Source organism: Bombina bombina, chromosome 10 (assembly GCF_027579735.1).
Source record: "Bombina bombina isolate aBomBom1 chromosome 10, aBomBom1.pri, whole genome shotgun sequence".
Taxonomy (NCBI): Eukaryota; Metazoa; Chordata; class Amphibia; order Anura; family Bombinatoridae; genus Bombina; species Bombina bombina.
In genome coordinates this window covers 150410206-150432131 of record NC_069508.1, presented here as the reverse complement: position 1 = coordinate 150432131, position 21926 = coordinate 150410206, and the positions used below count along the sequence as shown (strand labels likewise).

At 37.6% G+C, this 21926-nt stretch overlaps 1 protein-coding gene across 1 annotated transcript in view; it reads right to left on the bottom strand.

Moving 5' to 3' along the window:
• The window catches only part of ARMH1 (armadillo like helical domain containing 1), a 195596-nt gene extending 174125 nt beyond the window's left edge, over positions 1–21471 (bottom strand). Inside the window, exons 1-2 of the mRNA XM_053693387.1 lie at positions 21266–21471; positions 19696–19764 (exon numbers count right to left, since the gene is read on the bottom strand). Coding sequence (XP_053549362.1) covers positions 19696–19764; positions 21266–21471 — 275 coding nt within the window. The remainder of the gene's footprint in view (positions 1–19695; positions 19765–21265) is intronic.
• Between the last annotated feature and the right edge of the window lie 455 nt (positions 21472–21926).

Here is a 21926-nt window from a genome sequence, read left to right as displayed (position 1 = left end):
AAGGCTTTCTTGCTAAAAGCAGCCTTTGAAGAGGCATACACGTCAAACTAATAGAATTTTGTAAACTTATGTAAATACCAAGTAGTTGGTTTACAAGTTTGTTCAATGGCAGCCTTATTCCCGAAGTCCCAAGAAATGGCAACTGCTCTAATAGCTAACAAAGAAGAGGGAAGTATAAACTACTTTGTGTCTTCAAAGTAAAATTTTAATGCTCTGCGGTTGTAAAGTCGCTCCTTAGAAATTTTAGGAGCTGAACATAATGAGGTAAGCACAATTTTCTAATTGATATTATCTGAAGATACTACCTTCGGGCGAAAGAACTTGCTGGTTCTCAGAACAATCGTATACTGATGAACAATTAGGTAAGGAGGATTGCATGACCTGAAAGCTGAGACAATTTCCTGGCTTAAGAAATAGCCAAGAGAAATAGAACCTTGCAGAATAACAGCTGAAGGTCAAGATACATAGGTTCAAATGAACGAACCTGAAGAACCATTAAAACCAGGTTAAAAGTCCATTGAGGGGGATTAGCTAGTTGAATGACTATTCTGTTTCAGATCAAGGCCTAAATGAAGGTCTGAATATCAGAAAGCTTACCAATTTTCTATTGATATGTAGAAGCATATAATTTGACGGTAGATAAAAACCAAAAGTCCCATAAAGTCTACCCATATTGCATGTTACTGTTTTCTTAGGAAAGCCTTATGCAGGTCCTGGACATTTTTTAATTATTTTAAAGTCCTTGTGTTTACCATCTCTATTGGAAGTTTATTCCATGGACCCACCACCCTTTCTGTAAAAAAAAATAAAAAATGCTTCCTCACATTTCTCCTGAATCTGCTACCCTCTAACTTAAAGAGAGATAAAGCCAAAATCTGACCATTAAGATAACTGTCTGATAAGCCCTTCTACAGACCTCCCTGTAAGAATTTAAAGGAAATTCCTGTGGTATCTCTTAGTAGCACATCAGAATAGAAAGGTTTTCCAAACCCTGTAATATATGCACCTTGTAACAGGCTTTCCTGGATTAATCAGAGTATCAATAACCTGACTGGATAGCCCTCTTTGGCCAGCACTAGGCTTTCAATCACCATGCTGTCAAACTTAGTGCTTTGAGATCCTGATGAAATGTGTCCTTGAGAAAGAAGGACTGTGACGAACCAAGGTTATCCAACCCTGCGCCAGTCACTTATTTGGAACAGAAAGGGTTATCAGCCCCCTTTTACTGTCACAAATAGGTCACAATCTAGCCACACCAGGCCAGCTTGTGATTTAGCTCAGTGGGTGCACGGGTTAACAACACTCCCTAGTCTGTACTAGACGTAAAAGAAATGCCCAACTCCCCTTTAATGCCACCCACACTAAACTAACAACCATATAGCTCCGATACTGCCACAACTTAAAATTTATTAAAGGGAAAATCCTAAGAAAAAACCCAGACTTACATATTAACTCAATACAATTTAGCAGAAAATAACCTAAATTATACAGTTCTAATATCCCAGTCTCTTTCAGTAACGTGGTTCAATTATTAGGCAAAGGCCAAACTTAATAAAATAATTATTTATTATGCCAAAAATATTATGCACAATGCATTATTAATAAAAAGATGTTACAAATAAAATTACACATTAGCAAACAGTTTTTCAAAATAAAAAGAAGAAAATTAGAAACATTACACTGTACTAGTCTTTGGAATCTGTTACCAGAGATGGCATGAAACAATTGGGTCCTTACTCTGTGTTGTCACAGCCTCCCTTGTAAGAATGACACTGTTACATGTTGAAACATCAAACTTTATACATATTTTCCAGAGATCACGTTGTCTGACCACACCCTCCTGGGCGGGCTAAGAAACCCCCTGTCTTTATGACCTTCAATATACTAAGTTTTTGCCTGAAATTATAGAACCCATTATAATTTCTGATAGGTAACTCTATTTTCAGATATACTGACCGGTAATCTCTTGGTTTCATTGGGAGAATCAATTTGATACCAGATATGATAGATTTACCTTAATTTAATGTCATAACAGTTTTAAACACATATATACATAATACCCATGTCCCTTTATTGACCTCCTCAGGATATGTGACTGAGGCCCTGTTTTCTATCATGTATTCTACTGACAGTCTAAGCCATAAAACTCTATCCTGTGTATCTCTGGAACTAAAAGCTTGAGTGGCTTTATGACTCAATGTATACACAATAACATCTGGAGGAGTGAGCCTTAGAAACTTTTTATGAGGCTCCTGGCACTTCAAAGAAAACACACCAAAAAAACAATACACAGCTATTTTTAAAAAACAAACAACTGTTCATAGTTCACAACTAAACAGAATTAACCCCTTAGCAGCTACATCCTGAGATATTCGTGACAAGGACCTTTCTGGAAAGAAGTCACCAAGATGGGCAGAAGGACATCTGAATCAGATATTTATACCAGTCCTGTGAACCCCCACCGGAGCAATAAGAATGGCTGAAGCTCCACTTTGTTTGATCTTGGCTATTACTCTGGATAGCAACAGAAATGGAAAACAATATCTAAATCAGATCCCGCAACCAGAGAACCACTATAACATCTATTTTATTCTTCTAAAGATTTAGAAACCTGGCACACAGTGGTTCAAGTGGGAGGCCATGAGATCTATGCCTGGCATGCCCCAATTTGCTACTATCTGGTTGAATACCTCCTGGTTCAGACACCATTCCCCCAGTTGAGAACTCCGCTTCCCAATTATTCACTCACAGAATGTGAATAGCTGATATCATGCAATGATAGAATTCTGCCCAAGTGATAATGTGGGTTACTTCCTTTACCACCAAGAAACTGCAAATTCCCCCTTGGTAATTGATGCAAGTCACTGCTGTGACATTGTCTGAACAGAATCTTAGAAAGCGTCCTTGCTCCTTTTGGGACCCCCAGATTGCAACCCAACCTGTCAGGCTGGTGTCTGTGGTGATCACCACCCAAATTGGCAGAGAAAGGTCAGGGACATCTTTGTCTTATAGTCCAACAGGATTGTCTTAGACAGGTCTTTGTAATCTCCGTCCAATGAGGCAACATCCTCAATTGGAGAGCTCAGAGATTGAATCTAGCAAACTAAACCGTGTTGGAAGCTGCTACCATGACGCCTACCACTTCCTTCCATTGAGAAACAGAATGATGGGTGGCACGGGCACGTGAGTCTGGGTTGTTCTGTCAGAGACAGTCTCATTGACATATAATCTATTATAGACCCTAGGAAAGATACCTGGGTCTGAAGATTTAAGTAGTTCTTTGGAAGGTTGATGTTCCAACTGTGATTGCAAAGCAACTGAAGAACCTTTTCTGTGTTGTCTCTCTCACCACCCGGAGGGAGGGTGCATTTACCAGAATATCCTATAGGTACAAAGCCACAGAAATTCACTGAAAGTCAATAGTGCTCCAAAAATTTTGGTAAAGACTCTGGGTATGGTTGCCAAACCAAAAGGAAGCACCAAAAACTGATAATGCCTGTTTAAGAAAGCAGATCTCAGGAACTTGACATAAACCCTGTGAATGGGGATCCTTTAAGTCCATGCTAGGCATAAATTGATCCTCCTTCACTAAAGGAACATAGTGCAAACATCTCCATCTTTAAAGTAGGAACTCTCAGGAATTTGTTTAGGGTTTTGAGATCCAAAGTACCTTCCATTTTTTGTACTACAAACTATGGAATAGAACCCCTGATTCATTTCTGAAACCCAAAAAGGAGTGATCCCTCCCATCCCTTTTACAAAACCAGAAAGGCTTTGGCCTTTGAGGGATCTCGAGGTATACAAGACAAGAAAAATCTTCTTTGAGGATGTTGTGATGGAAAGCCTATTCGGTACCCCTGAGACAAGATTTCTAAGATCCAAGGATATTGAACCAATTTCTACAAGGCCTCATGAAAAAGATTCAATCTGCCCCCTGCCAGAATCTAGTCTGGCATGATGGGCTGCATCTTAATGCTGACTTTGAAGTGGGAGTGGGTTTCTTAAATTGTTTGGACTTAGATAATGAAGATTTGGCTTTCAAGATGCTTTGGAGGAAGTCTTTTGGTTCTTAGACTGACAAAATGAGCAAAAGCATCCAGTGGATCTAATGCTGCCTTTAGCCTTTTTAACTTGTGGCAGACAAGCTCTTAGAAAACATATCTGCATCAAGGTCATTAGCATGGCCTGCTTCTTGAATGTTAATTATACCTTACCTGGATTCTATTTAGCAAGATGTGCACTAACTTAGTGCTTTTTTATGTTATTTGTCATTTGAAGTGACCCTGACCTTGTTCCTGGTGCCAAGAATTAATGGGAGGTGTTAAAAGTTCATCTCAGACTGGATTGAAATGTAGTGAGGGCCAAACAACTGAAAGCAACTCCAGCACAGGGGTGTGAAATTGCTCAGTGGCAAATGAGTTAATTTTGCATATTCCTCAAGCCATTATCTCAAATGTGAGTTTATTTCTGGGTGCTTGTTGTCTTGAGGAGAAAGAGAGACTAAAAGGGTACTAAGTGGGAACATAGCACTTTAGTTTCTATCTTTAACCTAAGACAACTTCATTGAAACTAATGTTTCAAACATTTAGGAAAACACTGAAATATTAGCGTTCTTGTGCACGAACAGCGATCAAGTTAAATCAATAGCACTTTAATTTCTGCACTCATATTACAGGTATGTTAGTGTTCGAGTGAAAGCCTAGGGTGCACTAATATCTGGATGTCAGACAGGGTGGGTGAGATAAATCCCTCCCATAATATAATTGTAAGGGGGCGAGCTGAAAACCTGAGTGCAAAGCCAAAGGTCAAATAGTGGAGTACTACTTCACTAACATTTAAACTGCATTTCTATTGAATGTGTCTGTGTGTGTGTATATATATATATATATATATATACATATATATATATATATATATATATATATATATATACATATATATATATATATATATATATATATATATATATATATATATATATATTTGGTCTGATGACGGAGACAGCTTGCTCCCCGAAACTTCACTGTACACAATAAATTGTTTGTTTTGAAAGTCCAGTGAGTGCTATTCTATAACTTTGGAGTGGATATTGATGTTCCTGACACCTTGGCAATTACTCTATGAGGTGAGAGTGCAAATCCCTATGAACTTTATATATACATATATATATATATATATATATATATATATATATATATATTAATGTGTGTGTTTGTGTGTATGAACAAAACTGCTTGGAACCAAAAAAAGGCTTGGATTTGGGAATTTGTACATTCCATCTCCATCTCAAAAGCCTCCATCAGTAAGCCGTCTATCCGATTCTTGAACTGTGTAGTGGGATTACTGGGCAGTGTCTGATATGTATCCATTTCACTGAGTTGTTGCAATATTTCCTTCTGGTAGAATTCATAATCCATAATAACCACTGCACCACCCTTATCGATCCTCCTTATAACAATGGATTTGTCTTTAGTTAAACCCTTCAGTGCCTCCATCTCACATCTTGTCAGATTAAATCTAACGCACTGCTGCTGGTTACGTGCTGAATCCTTAAGGTCTTTTTCAAGCTTTTTAAAGAAGGTCATGATGGTGCTATTCTGGCTATTAGGATCAAATGTACTTTTCCTTTTGAATTGAGATATATATATATATATATATATATATATATATATATGCACAGTATCTCACAAAAGTGAGTACACCCCTCACATTTTTGTAAATATTTTATTATATCTTTTCATGTGACAACACTGAAGAAATTACACTTTGCTACAATGTAAAGTAGTGAGTGTACAGCCTGTATAATGGTGTAAATTTGCTGTCCCCTCAAAATAACTCAACACACAGCCATTAATGTCTAAACCGTTGGCAACAAAAGTGAGTACACCCCTAAGTGGAAATGTCCAAATTGGGCCCAAAGAGTCAATATTTTGTGTGGTCACAATTATTTTCCAGCATTACCTTAACCCTCTTGGGCATGGAGTTCGCCAGAGCTTCACAGGTTGCCACTGTAGTCCTCTTCCACTCCTCCATGATGACATCACAGAGCTGGTGGATGTTAGAGACCTTCCATTCCCCCACCTTCCGTTTGAGGATGCCCCACAGATGCTCAATAGGGTTTAGGTCTGGAGACATGCTTGGCCAGTCCATCAACTTTACCCTCAGCTTCTTTAGCAAGGCACTGGTCATCTTGAAGGTGTGTTTGGGGTCGTTATCATGTTGGAATACTGCCCTGAGGCCCAGTCTCTGAAGGGAGGGAATCATGCTCTGCTTCAGTATGTCACAGTACATGTTGGCATTCATGGTTCCCTCAATAAACTGTAGCTCCCCAGTGCAGGCAGCACTCATGCAGGCCCAGACCATGACACTACCAGCACCATGCTTGACTGTAGGCAAGACACACTTCTCTTTGTACTCCTCACCTGGTTGCCACCACACACGCTTGACAACATCTGAACCAAATAAGTTTATCTTGGTCTTGGTTCCAGTAATACATGTCCTTAGTCTGCTTGTCTTCAGCAAACTGTTTGCTGGCTTTCTTGTGCATCATCTTTAGAAGAGGCTTCCTTCTGGGATGACAGCCATGCAGTCCAATTTGATGCAGTGTGTGGCATATGGTCAGAGCACTGACAGGCTGAGCCCCCACCCCTTCAACCTCTGCAGCAATGCTGGCAGCACTCATAAATCTATTTCCCAAAGACAACCTCTGGATATGACGCTGAGCACGTGCACTCAACTTCTTTGGTCGACCATTGCAAAGCCTGTTCTGAGTGGAACCTGTCCTATGAAACCCCTGTATGGTCTTGCTAACCGTGCTGCAACTCAGTTTCAGGGTCTTGGCAATCTTCTTATAGCCTAGGCCATCTTTATGTAGAGCAACAATTCTTTTTTCAGATCCTCAGAGAGTTCTTTGCCATGAGGTGCAATGTTGAACTTCCAGTGACCAGTATGAGAGCGTGAGAGCAATAACACCAAATTTAACACACCTGCTCCCCATTCACACCTGAGACCTTGTAACACTAACGAGTCACACCGGGGAGGGAAAATGGCTAATTGGGCCCAATTTGAACATTTCCACTTAGGGGTGTACTCACTTTTGTTGCCAATGGTTTAGACATTAATGGCTGTGTGTTGAGTTATTTTGAGGGGACAACAAATTTACACTGTTATACAGGCTGTACACTCACTGCTTTACATTGTAGCAAAGTGTAATTTCTTCAGTGTTGTCACATGAAAAGATATAATAAAATATTTACAAAAATGTGAGGGGTGTACTCACTTTTGTGAGATACTGTATATATATATATAAATATGAGCAACTGGAGAGCACTCTCACTTCCTAGGTCAATCTGCCAGGGTGCATGCAGAGGTTGAATAGTATAATGAATAAAAGGCAGCACTCACTGGTCCTTTACATGTGCAATTTATTTCGTAACGAAATAAATTGCACATGTAAAGGACCAGTGAGTGCTGCCTTTTATTCATTATACTATATATATACACACATATACTTTTCCAATCCCATGCACTCACTCCTAGTCGTTGTGTAAAGAATTAGCCCGGGTGTCTCCTCCAATTAAAGAAATAGGTACATCAAAGTATGAGGGCACTCTCAGGTCTTACTTTAAATCAAGCAGTGTTTATTCAGTGAACAATAAATATCCAAAAGTAAGTCAACGTTTCGGCTATTTGTTTGTACACAAACGTGTTTGTCTGTGTACAAACAAATAGCAGTAACAAGATGGTCTTGACAAAGGCTTAACTTAACAGCCAAAATGTTGACTTACTTTTGGATATTTATTGTTCACTGAATAAACACTGCTTGATTTAAAGTAATATATCTTCCTGTATGGGTTTAAAAAGGTAACAATTTAATCATATATATAACTAACTATTAAAAAGTTAATCGGGCAGGTCACATCAAATAGGGTAAAACATCAGACAGGGTAAAACAGGAATAAAACATCAATTGATACAATTACAATTAAAAATGACACTTATTGCAAGAAACATGAAATTCAAAATAATATACAAAATAAAATACAATATCCTGTGTTATTAAATCTGACATATAGTTCGTTGTCCGTTCGATTAGACAGTAGTATACAAGTCCAGAAAATCACTTGTGGACTGTATTCCTTCAGAGAACACGACCCAGTTCTGTTAATGGGAAAAGAGAAACCTCCTTAATGCGTAATCACAGCAGGGCAAAAAAGAGTAAATCCATACTCACAGATGGAAAAGTGTTGTCCGGCTCGGCAAATGTCCTGTAGCAGCTGTATTCCACTCAAATCCTGAATCGGTAACACAGGACCAGCTATCAGGTTATATACCACTATACAGACTCGCCAGCAGGTTTTTATCACAAGGTTCGATCGTTCAACAAACAAAAACAGACCTCAGATTCGGTCTTGGTTCAGATGTTACCACGCTGTTAGCGAGCTGATTGAAACAGGCGTATTTCACTACGGAAGCGTATTAGATCTGAGCAACACGTTTTAATTTTTTTTTTCAAGCTCAGATAGCTTACTCCTTGAGCACCTTATAAACCCTATATGTTTAAAAGGATACTCAGTATTTAAAGGGACATAGGATAAGCGTGTAAGTTATAATACAGATACTTTATACATTATACAACTGTTATACATATACGTGTTTAATCGATATTATTTTGAAAAAACTTATTGTGATTATGTGTATGTTTGCTGTAAACATCATGGGGCCTATTTAAGAACGTGCGATCAGCAGACATGATCTGATATTGCGAATGATGTCCGCTGCACATCGATAAATGCCGACAGCATACACTCTCGGCATTTATCATTGCACCAGCAGTTCTTGTGAACTGCTGGTGCAATACCGCCCCCTGCAGATTCGAGGCCAATCGGCCACTAGCAGGGGGTGTCAATTAACCCGATCGTATTGGATCGGGTTGATTTCCGGCGATGTCTGTCCGCTGCCTCAGAGCAGGCGGACAGGTTATGGAGCAGCGGTCTTTAAGGCTCCTAAAGGCTCGCCAGAAACACAGGGCATCAAGCTCCATACAGAGCGTGATAAATATGCCCCCATGTGTTCCTTTAAACACCTTGTATTTACATGATAATCTTTTAAAAACCAAATCTAATACACAAAATGTTAACAATGCATAACATGAGAAACAATTCATTTTTCAATAAAAAAACCTATAAAAACCATTCACAAATATTAATAAAATTTCTTTAAAAAATATATAAAAAATATCATAAGGAGGTTATAAAAAGTATATAGAAAGAAATTTATAAAAATACATTTTTAAAAAGGACTTTTATTTAAAATGCGACAGCCTAAATTCTTACAAAGAAAAAGGGATCTCTATACCATCTCTATTTGTATAATTTGGGGTATTTTGATGGAGTCTCATTTGTACATAAATAACAAATAGTCACTTATAAAATATGATATACTATACTTAAATTCAAACTAAGAATCCAAGAAGCACCCCAAATCGAAAAATCTAGGTTTAAGCCCTTTGGTGATAAAGTATTTAACTCAAAAATCCATTTTGCCTCTCTTTTTAATAGTTCTTTTCTAATATTCGCTCCTCTCCAGTTTAGTTTAACTTTATCTATTACTGTATAACTGAAGTTCTTAAGATTTCCCTTATTGCACTTCTTAAAATGTTTTGGTATAGGTAGATCTAAATTCCTCTCAGAATCCATGTTTTCTATTGAATGTAAATGTTCACTGATTCTATCCCTCACAGGTGTCAGGGTTTTTTCCCTGATCTGTTTGCCATGTGCTGCTGGCAGCCATTTTACTCATCTCTCTTGCTGACCCTGGTGCATACTGTGTGATGCTGCTCATTTCCTGCACTTCCTTTTATGGCCAGACTGGTGTCATCATCCGTGTGAGACAGGATGCATTCTCAGAATTGTGATGTCATCCCTTATTATTTAAAGGGCATCTGTTCAGTATGCTTTGCCCTTGCGTTGTCTCAGACCTGTTTGTTAGAGTTCCTGTGTATTACCTGACATCCCTCCTGGTTCCTGATCTCTGGCTTGTTCCTGACTCTGCTGTTCTCCTTGTTCCTGATTCCGGATCGTCTGGTCTGACTATTCGCTTTGGCTCCTGACTCGGCTCGTCTGACTACCAGTTCTGGTTTTGATTCCTGGCTTGTTATTTGACTTGTGGACTTTTTATTATTTTTTTATATTAATAAAGGTGCGATTATTTTTGCACTTCTTGTCTCAGTCTGATTCCTGGCACCCTGACAGCAGGCCTTTCTGATTCTCCAATATATTGTTTGCAACATAAGCATTCTATTAAATAAACAATATTGGAGTCTGAACATCTATATATGTCGTTAATTTTAAATTCTTTACTTGTTATATTTGAGCAAAAGGTCTTCTTTTTATAAGCATATCTACAGGATTTGCATTATAAGCATGGGTAAAATCCTAATAACTCCTTTCCCCATAAACTTTTTTCTTTGTGATTATTTTTTTTAGTATCTGTTGGGGCCAAAATAGTTTTTAGATTCTTGTATTTCCTATATACAATTTGAGGATGAGTAGGAAGATGTGGTCCTAGCACTTCGTCAGATTTCAAAATGTGCCAGTGTCTTTAAAAAAAAAAATTCTAACTCAAATTTATTTTGATTGTATTGTGTAATGAAAGGAACAAAGATTTCATTTTTTTTTTTTACTTTTTTTTATTGAGGTTGTATAGGATGTAACATTCAGAATCACCAAGAAACAATAACAACATTATAATGGAACATACATTTTTAGCGGGTGAGCATAGCGAAATAGTACTGCCATAATGACTCTAGGCATACAACCTGTGAAAAATTTTTGAAACAGTAAGCAAACTGTGCTTGTAGAGTATATGGCTAAGTCTATAATTCCACTTATCTGTAAAAAGAAATATCAATCCAAAAACAGGAGCTAGTAAGTGGGAGTAACAATCTAAAATAAATTGAACTCGTATGTCCATAAAAATTTGGTGTATTGTGTAATAAAACCTCAGTTTTATATTATAGAAAGAATAAGGATGATCCCCGCCTTACAGTGTAAAACATAAAATAGTTAATCTATTTGAAGTGGATTGAGGTAAAGGGGGGTTGGCGGTATGGTATTTGGGGGAGGGGAATGCAGCGGGCGAGAGCCGCTCTAAATTGAAGTGGGGGGGGGGCGGTCTTTCTAACAAAAGGCATATGTTTTTCAAAGGTGATGATTGAGAGTTAACATTTAAGAATTGAGAGATTGGTATTAGGCTCACGGGGAGATGAAGATTATTGCATATAAATTGTGCATAATAATAGTAGGCAAGGTGTCAGAAAAGGCTTGTTGTAGGGTAAGATTAGTAAGGGTTAAATAGGTCACACTTGGGTCTTTTTTTTTTTTCTTTCCCCCCCCCCCCTTTTTTATACCTGGTGTAGTAATGGCCTTAATGATTCACTTAATGTAAAGAGAGAATAGGACTGTAAAATGCCTAGGCAGCTAGAAGGCAAGATAAGTGCTGTTCAGGAGCTTAGGGTTGACTTAGATAAGGTCTAGATTAGTGAGGAGGGTATTATGCCACCATATGACTTAATAAGGAGGAGTAAATTGAGCAGGGGCCCAATATAACTAATATATCTCTGCAAATTTGGCTAAAAAGGTCCAGTATTGTAGTAGGGTATAAACTTATGAGAGTAGCGTGTGGCGTTAGGGTAAGATACTAAATGTCTGTATGGACTGCTATAAACAAAGAGCATAATGGCTGTTAACAGCAAAACGTAGAGATGTACAGCTAAAGATATGACAGGAGGTTAAGTGTATAATATACCCAGGAAAAGGTAGGGTGTAAAGGGTTAACAAATATGTTGGGACTATTAGAAACGTGTCAAAAGGTAGCGCTAGATCTATAAGCAGGACATAAGGTGGTGTAATGTAAAAATACCCAGATGAGCCTGAATGTTAACCCACTGTACCTGCTGGCTCACACAGAAAAACAAATAGATAATTCAAGCATAGAGTTTGAACCCTCAGTAAAATTTGCATGAACGTGTAACACAATAAACAGTTAACATAATTATTTGCAGTCTTAGAATAGTCCTAGAGGGAAAAAAAGAATAAAAATTTCAACATTATAGAAAGACTATGCAGTTAATAGTGAGCTAAAACGTCATATATGAAATTAATAACAGGCTTAGCGGGTTGGGCATATTTATCTATGTGATCAGCTCAGATTAAAATGTCCTGAGAAAAAGTACCCCCAGCTTGGTTCAGGCAGGAGTTCCAAGGTTTATCTACAAGGAGTCAGATTGGTTCAGGCAGGAGTTCCGAGGTTTGTCTACTAGGAGTCCTGTCTTAGGAGAAAAGATAAGGGTTGTTAACCGATGCCGGTATCTACAAAAGTCCCGGCAGTGTCTCTGTATATTGCGGTTTCAAGCAGCGCGTCAAGTTGCCATCTAACAGATCTCATTACTATTTTCTGAAGACTTGTTAGTCGTCTTCGGGTATTTTGCTTGCCTGGTATACAGGGTAGGGCACGTATCTGGTGCGCCCCCCCGCTATAGATTTCCAGCTTCTTTGTGCGATAACTTTTAATCCTAGGGGTACAGAGGATCAATCTGAGATGCTGCGCTCTTCTGTCAAGTGAGCTGATTGGGGGCTCTGAGACTCTGCATGAGCCAGGGAGGCCGGCCGCATCACTCCCGACATTAGCAGAGGGCCTAGTCGAGCTGCGCTTGACTGCTGCAGGACGTTGAAGTTGCATCTCATGCGCAGTTGCTCCACATGGGGGGCGCCAAAGCACTCTTGCTGCCCCTCAATCTGGATCTCATTCCGAATCGGTATCCTGTCGTGGGAAGAGGAGGGGGTATGCATACCATCAGTGGAAGGTAAGGTTCCATTTAGAAGGGAAGCTTCGTATCTGTGTACCCTGCAGAGGGACGTTAGCTCTGCAAACTGGTAGTCCATTTTGATCTCAAATTCCCATAGAAGGGATCGTATCATTATGCTCAGGTCCTCCATGGCAGAGTAATGTCCCAAGTGTGATTTGCTCCGTAGATGGTTTTACTTTATTTATGGGCCTTATCCGCTTGGTCTCTTCGTGAGTTCAGTTACATCTCAATTATCAGGAGCTTGAGTAAAAGGGGGGTTCAGAGGCCCAAGACGGTGAAGCGACCCTCAGTCCAATAATTTTTCTAGGTCGAGTAGGGAGTGAGATGGGTTAGAACTTCTTGTTTAGCGTCTCGGCTCAAAAGGAATGCTAGGTAGAATCTCAAAGATGTGGGCGCCATTCGCCGCCATTAGGCCTCTTCATGCTGGAGTACTATACCACTGTTACTGCTCTGAAAAGTGTCCAAACGTGCCTTCTTTGTGACTGTGAATGCAAGCTCTTGTTTACAAAGCTATAGAGGAATATTATCACTCTTTTTTTTAGTGAAGAAATCTCATTATTATTAAATAGATTAAGATTGTAAATGGGAGCTTCAGGAAGACATGTCCGATCTCTTTGGTGGTTAGCTCCGCCCCCCCAAAGATTTCATTTTTATCTGTCAATGGTTCTTTTTTAGTCTTAGGTGCAAGTAACTTTCCCCTATCAAACTCTAATGCCTCACATTTAGCTTTCTTTATCAGCTCTATATCATAGCCTCTTTCAATAAATTCGTCTTCCAATACTTTTGATTCGGTCATAAAACCACTGATTTCATTACAATTTCTCCTGATGCACATAAACTGATTTTTAGGGATATTCAATTTCCATTTATCTAAGTGGCAGCTGGTGGTGTGTATATAGCTATTTGTTTGAATTTTTTTTTTACATATTTTCCCTTCCTTTATAAATATCTCTAAATCTAAAAAGTTGGCCTTCTCATTACTTATCTCATAGGTAAAACTCAAATTCTTCTCATTGTTATTCATTCTTGAGAAGAACCAGGCAAGGTTTTCTCTGGTACCCCTCCAGATGATCAAAATATCATCTATGTACCTTTTGTAGAGGACCAAGAAAAATATGCTCCCATAAACCCATAAATAAATTTGCATAGCTTCGGGCAAATCTGGTCTCAATAGCTGTGCCACACTCTTGTATATAAAATGTATTCTCAAAGCTAAAATAATTATGGGTTAAAATATATCTTATACTGTCCAGAAAAAAAAGTTTTTTGTTCAATACCTCAACAAATTGTCTCTCTGTAAATAGAAATGTATTGTCTCTATACCATCACTGTGCCTTATACTAGTATATAATGAGGAGACATCGCAAGTAACTATTAAAAAAAAAAAATTCCCATTCTAAAGTATTTAAGATGCGTAATACATCTGTAGAATCCTTAAGATGTGATGGAAGCCCTTTCACATAATCTTGTAGATAAAAGTTAATATACTCAGATAAATTAGGTGTAATAGAGCTTACCCCAGACACTATTGGTCTACCTGGCAGTTTATTTACAGATTTACAGGAAAGCAAAAGATATAGGTATTGTAAGTGAAAAAAGAGTCTCTACCTATCCCAGCATAATCCAAAAATTCTACTACTGTACTGTCTACCCAAAATTCATAAATCTTTAATTAAACTGCCTGAATCAAGCCTGAATCTGAGGTCTGGTTTTGTATGTTGAACAATGTCAGGGTTTTTTCCCTGTTTTGTTTGCCATGTGCTGCTGGCAGCCATTTTATCCACCTCTCTTGCTGACTCTGGTGCATACTGTGTGATGCTGCTCATTTCCTGCACTTCCTTTTATGGCAAGACTGGTGTACATCATCCGTGTGAGACAGGATGCAGTGTCAGAATTGTGATGTCATCACTTATTATTTAAAGGGCCTCTGTTCAGTATGCTTTGCCCTTGCGTTGTCTCAGACCTGTTTGTGAGAGCTCCTGTGTATTACCTGGCTGTCTGACGTCCCTCCTGGTTCCTGATCCCTGGCTTGTTCCTGACTCTGTTGTTCTCCTTGTTCCTGATTCCGTCTCGTCTGACTATGCTTTGGCTCCTGACTCGGCTCGTCTCACTATTTGCTTTGGCTCCTGACTCGGCTCGTCTGACTACCAACTTTGGTTTTGATTCCTGGCTTGTTATTTGACTTGTGGACTTTTTATTATTTTTTGCTATTAATAACGGTGTGATTATTTTTGCACTTCTCGTCTCAGTCTGCCGGCGAGTCTGTATAGTGGTATATAACCTGATAGCTGGTCCCGTATTGCCGATTCAGGATTTTAGTGGAATACAGCTGCTACAGGACATTTGCAGAGCCGGACAACACTTTTCCATATGTGAGTACGGATTTACTCTTTTTTTGCCCTGCTTTGATTACGCATTAAGGAGGTTTTCCTTTTCCCATTAACAGAACCGGGTCATGGTGTCTGAGGGAATACAGCCCACAAGTGATTGTCTGTACTTGAAAACTACTATCTGGTCGAACGGCCAGTTTTTGCCAACAAACTATATCTCAGATTTGATAACACAGCATATTGTACCCTTATATTGAATTTCATGTTTCTTGCAATAAGTGTCATTTTTAATTGTATCAATTGATGTTTTAATCCTGTTTTATCCTGTCTGAGGTTTTACTCTATTTAATGTGACTTGCCTGATAAACCTTTGAAAAGTTAGTTATATATATGATTAAATTGTTACCTTTTTAAACCCATACAGGAAGATATTTTACCTTAGTCTGTGCCTTAAGAGGTTAACTATTATACATTTTTGCTTTATTAGATTTTTGTGCTTGATACTCTCAGTCTTAAGCATTTGTTTTCACAATCAATTTCACTTTGTCCTTTAATTGTTTTTAATCTGAGATCTTTGGGGGGACCTCTGTATCTTGATTGCTTATGTGGTTAATCTTCTGCGCTGGTCAATAACTTTTTAACACTTTTGATTTAAAGTAAGACCTGAGGGTGCCCTCATACTTTGATGTTTATATATATATATATATATATATATATATATACACACACAGTATATATATATATATATATATATATATATATATATATATATATATATATATATATCCAATCCGACGTACGTTTTAACGGATGACTTCTGGCGTTTTCAAAGGTTAGGGGACTAAGATCCATTTGTGTATGTATATAGAATGTATCATATATTCTTTTTTTAAAAAACAATAATATTTATAGTTTTACATAACGGCATAATGTTTAACATTGTAAAGTTAAACAAATGCAGTTGTGTAAAAATTTAAAGTTGCGGCTACTGACTTTTATAACATATTTATATAATGAAAAATAAACATTGTTAATAAAAAAAACACAGAAAAAAATGTTTAAAATCACTACAATACTTAAAATGATATGAATTATACAAGAAAATGCATATAAATAAAACATTTTATATACATATAATGTGCCTCTAAACTATTAACTCCTTACGTATCCTCACCCCAGCGCAACCTGTCATAACCCTCATTGCTATTAACCCCTACACTATTAACCCCTAAACTACCACAACACCCACTACAACTAACCCACTAACTTATTAACCCCTAATCCGTCACAACACCCACCGCAAAAACCCCTACACTATTTAACCCCATAAAAGCTAACCCTCCAAGCCCCTAACCTAAGACCCACTAAGTTACAAAAAAATTAAAAACTAACATTACAAAATGCAAAAGTTTTTTTTTTTTAGTATAGGTTTTTTTTTTGTTTTTTTTTAAACTTCGCCCTTTTTCAGGGGGCATTTTTTTTAATAGGATAGGGTTTTGTTTTCTTAGTATAGTTCAAAAATAAAAGCAAAAGAGCTTAAACACTAATACCCTTTGTATGGTATTATTTTTAGGATAGGTTTTATTAACGTGGATTTTTTTTAAGATATGGTTTTTAGATTAGAATTTTTAAAACAATTTTAAGAGTAGTTTTTTTAAAAATATTTTTTGGGGAGTTACTTTGAATATGGTGTTTTGATGCAAAAGAGCTGATTACTTCACCTAGGGCACTGCCAAACAAATGCACTTTTCAGGGCAATATTTACAGTAGGTTTTTAGTTTTAGTATAGGATTTTTTAGGGGGTTTAAGGGGACATTAGTTTAGTTTTTAAGGGCTTGTACTGGTTGTTTTTTTTATTTTTTTTGTTTTGTTTGGTAATGCAAGTGTTCTTTTATTTTTTTAAATTAGGGGGTCTTAAGTTAGGGGTCTTGGGGGGTTAGCTTTTAGTAGGCTAGGGAGTAGTTTGCGATGGGTGTAATGGAGGTTTAGGGGTTAAGTAGAGTAGGGAGTTTATTGCAGTTGGGGAATTGGCGGTTTAGGGGTTAAGTAGAGTAGGGAGTTTATTGCGGTGGGGGTATTAGCGGTTTAGGGGTCAAGTAGAGTAGGGGTTATTGTGGTGGGAGTAATGGTGGTTTATAGTTTAAGTAGAGTAGGGGTTATTGCAGTGAGGGTAATGGAGGTTTAGGGGTCAATTAGTGTAGAGGTTATTGCAGTTTAGGAGTTAATAGTATAGAGGTAGCTTGGGATGGGGGATTTGGCAGTTTAGTGGTTAATAGTGATGGGGGTTATGTTGGATTAGGAGTTATTCTTGTAGGCTGCGGTACATTTATTTGGTTGTGTGATATATTTAAAAGGGATCCTTTAATTTACATTGTCAATGTAGGTGGCATTGTGATGTATAGTAAAACTCCTCTCAGTGATGCTGTCTTTAAACACTGATATCAGCCATGAGAAGGGAACCCCTAGGGGAACCGTGTGCGGGGTGCGCTGAAAAAAGATTAATACGTGGTATTGGTCTAAAAACAAACCATAAAGTTCATGTGAGTTGATAGTGCTGAATCTTGCACTCAAATATACTGGCGGCAAAAGCTCCTCTGGTCTTCGGAAAGGAGATATCTGTAATTAGAGATAAAAAAGAGGGCGCCACATAGGGTGATATTGTTGGATCAAAGTTCAAATGGGTAATTATTATCGTCGCTTACCAGAAAACTATGCACCGTATTGTAACCGGTGCTGACAGGCAGGCTAACACTTTCAGTGGTTAGCACACTGGGTGGCCTCCGGCAGGTTGTACACAGCTGGTACTCAGCGTTTACTTGATTGGTGTGCGTCTGTGCAGCTGCAGCTCACGAGTCAGACACTGTGGTGAATCAGACAATTTCAACCCTTTGTCAGGGAGGAAGCACTGCAGTGGATCGAACACTTTGACACCTTAACCAGGAAGGCTCAAAAGAGAACAGAGGACAACTTCCGTATATAAAATAAATGAATTTTATTCCAAACAAACTGCTACGCGTTTCTAGACCTACACCGGTCTTTTCATCAGGCATACAAACAATGGATACAAATTTCTTAAAATAACAATCTTATATACAATTAAAAACGGAAGTTGTCATAGTTTTCAGCAGCAACCAATGGGCTGCAAATGGATACTCTGTATCCCATTTGTGCTAATTAGGCTTGGTCACCTGTAAATATCATTAACCTTTACATTATAAATCATAAAAAACCCATAAGTATAAATGAATAACAATAAAATAAAACCATTTCTACATCAGTTTAAAGCGTCTCATCACAATCTGCTGCAATCATCGCTGATGCGTTGGAGCAAACCCACATGAACATTTTGCAATATAATGTGTGATTCGCATATCCAAATGAAATGAAATGTTTATGGATGCCGACTCCAACACTTCAGTGTTAATTGCAGCAAATTGTGATGAGACTTTTTAAATTGTCCTAACCTGTTAGAAATGGTTTTATTTTTTGTTTGTTTTTCATTTGGATATGCGAATCACACATTATATTGCAAAATGTTCATGTGGGTTTGCTCCAACGCATCAGCGATGATTGCAGCAGATTGTGATGAGACGCTTTAAACTGATGTAGAAATGGTTTTATTTTATTGTTATTCATTTATACTTATGGGTTTTTTATGATTTATAATGTAAAGGTTAATGATATTTACAGGTGACCAAGCCTAATTAGCACAAATGGGATACAGAGTATCCATTTGCAGCCCATTGGTTGCTGCTGAAAACTATGACAACTTCCGTTTTTAATTGTATATAAGATTGTTATTTTAAGAAATTTGTATCCATTGTTTGTATGCCTGATGAAAAGACCGGTGTAGGTCTAGAAACGCGTAGCAGTTTGTTTGGAATAAAATTCATTTATTTTATATACGGAAGTTGTCCTCTGTTCTCTTTTGAGCCTTCCTGGTTAAGGTGTCAAAGTGTTCGATCCACTGCAGTGCTTCCTCCCTGACAAAGGGTTGAAATTGTCTGATTCACCACAGTGTCTGACTCGTGAGCTGCAGCTGCACAGACGCACACCAATCAAGTAAACGCTGAGTACCAGCTGTGTACAACCTGCCGGAGGCCACCCAGTGTGCTAACCACTGAAAGTGTTAGCCTGCCTGTCAGCACCGGTTACAATACGGTGCATAGTTTTCTGGTAAGCGACGATAATAATTACCCATTTGAACTTTGATCCAACAATATCACCCTATGTGGCGCCCTCTTTTTTATCTCTAATTACTGATATCAGCCGTTTGGAATATTTTGCCATCTTCCTCAATATGGCGAAGGATCCCCTTCGAATAAATTGTTGCCTTGTGGAACGTTTGATCATCTTGGCTTCAGTCTTTAGCAAAAATAAGAAAATTATATAGCAAGAATTGTTTAGAAGTATTCTGATACCACCCTGATCTCTTGAAAAAGTATGTGCAATTATTTATTATTATCTGAAACAGCCTTTTAGGCAACTTTATTTCACCTGTTAGCAGCTGATAGAAAAACTGCAATTGACTGAAGTATCTCCCTTAGACACGTCCCAAACATATATCTTTGTAGAAAATTAAGGAATGATTGGGAACAAGCAATAAGTATATGCAACACTTTATACAAAAACGAGAACAAATTCAAGGAGGTGTGAATTTACTCTGTATATGTTTAAACCATAGGATAGGATCAATAATAAACAGGTTTTACTACCAATTTATGGAACAAATACAAACTGAGATGAGCATTTATGCAGCAAGTGAGAACAGGTTATTAAACCGTAGATAAATGTTAGATATAATGATGTATTCATAGCAAAGATTAGCCTGAAATTAATAAACAGATGTATTTTTAAAGTTATATTAGTGGGTATAAATGCAAGAGTAAGTTTCTATAAAGTACTTGATTCTGAAGCCGCCATCTTGAAACCTAAATGTCCTCTTAAAAGGGACACTGAACCCAATTTTTTTCTTTCATGATTCAGATAGAACATGCAATGTTATTCAACTTTCTAATTTACTGCTATTATCAATATTTCTTCATTCTCTTGGTATCTTTATTTGAAAAAGCAGGAATGTAAGCTTAAAGTTAAATTAAGGGAAAATAAGACAAAATAAATAAGGAAAGTATATTACTACACATACATATTTATATTACATTCTCAAATTATTTAACATCCATGACAGAGGAGACACCTTGTATCTAAGCCTCTACAGACTGCCCCCTTATCCTAGTTCTTTTGACAGACTTGCATTTTATCCAATCAGTGCTGACTTTTAGCTAACTTCACGGAAAGTAAGCACAATGTTATCTATATTGCACATATGAACTAGCACTGTCTAGCTGTGAAAAACTGTAAAAATGCATATAAATAAAAGGTGGCCTTTAAGGGCTTAGACAATAGCATATGAACCTACCTTGGTTAAGCTTTCAACAAAGAATACCAAGAGAACAAAGGAAATTTGATGATAAAAGTAAACTGGAAAGTTGTCTAAAATTTCATGCCCTTTCTGAATCATGAAAGTTTAATTTTGACTAGATTGTCCCTTTAATACCCACAATCTAAATAGTTAGAACACCTTATCTGTGTAGCTGTTTAAAGGGACAGAAAAGTCAAAATTAAACAAGTTGATTGGATAGAGCATGAAATGTTATACAATGTTACAATTTACACTGCTGCCATAGACTGCTATAGACATGTGCATAGTCACGGCTGGTAAAGTAATCAAGACTAGCTTATGCATACAGTTACCAATGACAAGATGTGTTTTGTTTACCTATGTCATTTGGGATTTTATTTATGCCTTAGAACAGAGGTCAGCAACTTTGGCACCACATGTGTTTCTGAACTATATTTCCCATGATATTCAGCCAGCGGTGTGCCTGAGCATCATGGGAAATGTAGTTCCAAAACATCTGGAGCGCCAAGGTTACTGATCCCTGCCTTAGAACATCACATGTTAATCCCAGTAGGGTTACACCAGAGAAATAAAGAAGATAAAATATTTGGTTTTAAAAGATCCATTTGGAATGTCTAAGTAAATTATAGTGATAACAAAGGATACGAAAGCCTAAGCCAGGTAGTTAATCGGGCCAAAAACAGGCTGCCTCCCTGTGAAAACTCCTGCTCTAATTCAGGTCCTGTCTTTCCGCTGTTCAGGGAGATGAAATTTCTCATGATGCCACTTCTCGTAGCTTTATTGCCGTTGTCCCACTCTTGGAAAAAGTCCATAAGCCTTGCAATAGCCTCTTGTTCTTTGATAGAAGTCATTATGGCAGTTTGGCTTGTGCTCTAATCTATGTGCAGAGAAAATGACATAAAACAAGAAAATTATTTGTGGGTAGGGGAATAGGAAAAGCAAAACATAAGCAGAAACTAGGATGATAAAAATGTTAACTGTCCCTTTAACACCTTGGTTGTGTTAAAGGGACAGTAAAGTCATAATTAGACATTCAAGATTTAGACAGCGCATAGGATTTTAAACAACTTTACAATTTACTTCTATTATTTAGTTTGCTTCCTTCTCTTGTCATCGTTTGCTGAAAGTTTTATCTAGGTATGTTCTAGGTTCTAGCTGCTGATTGGTGACTGCATATATATATATATATATATATATATATACACACACAGTATATATATATATATATATATACACACATACACACTGATTGTCATTGGCTCACCTATGTGACTGTTCAGTAAGAAACCTGTAGTGCATTGCTGCT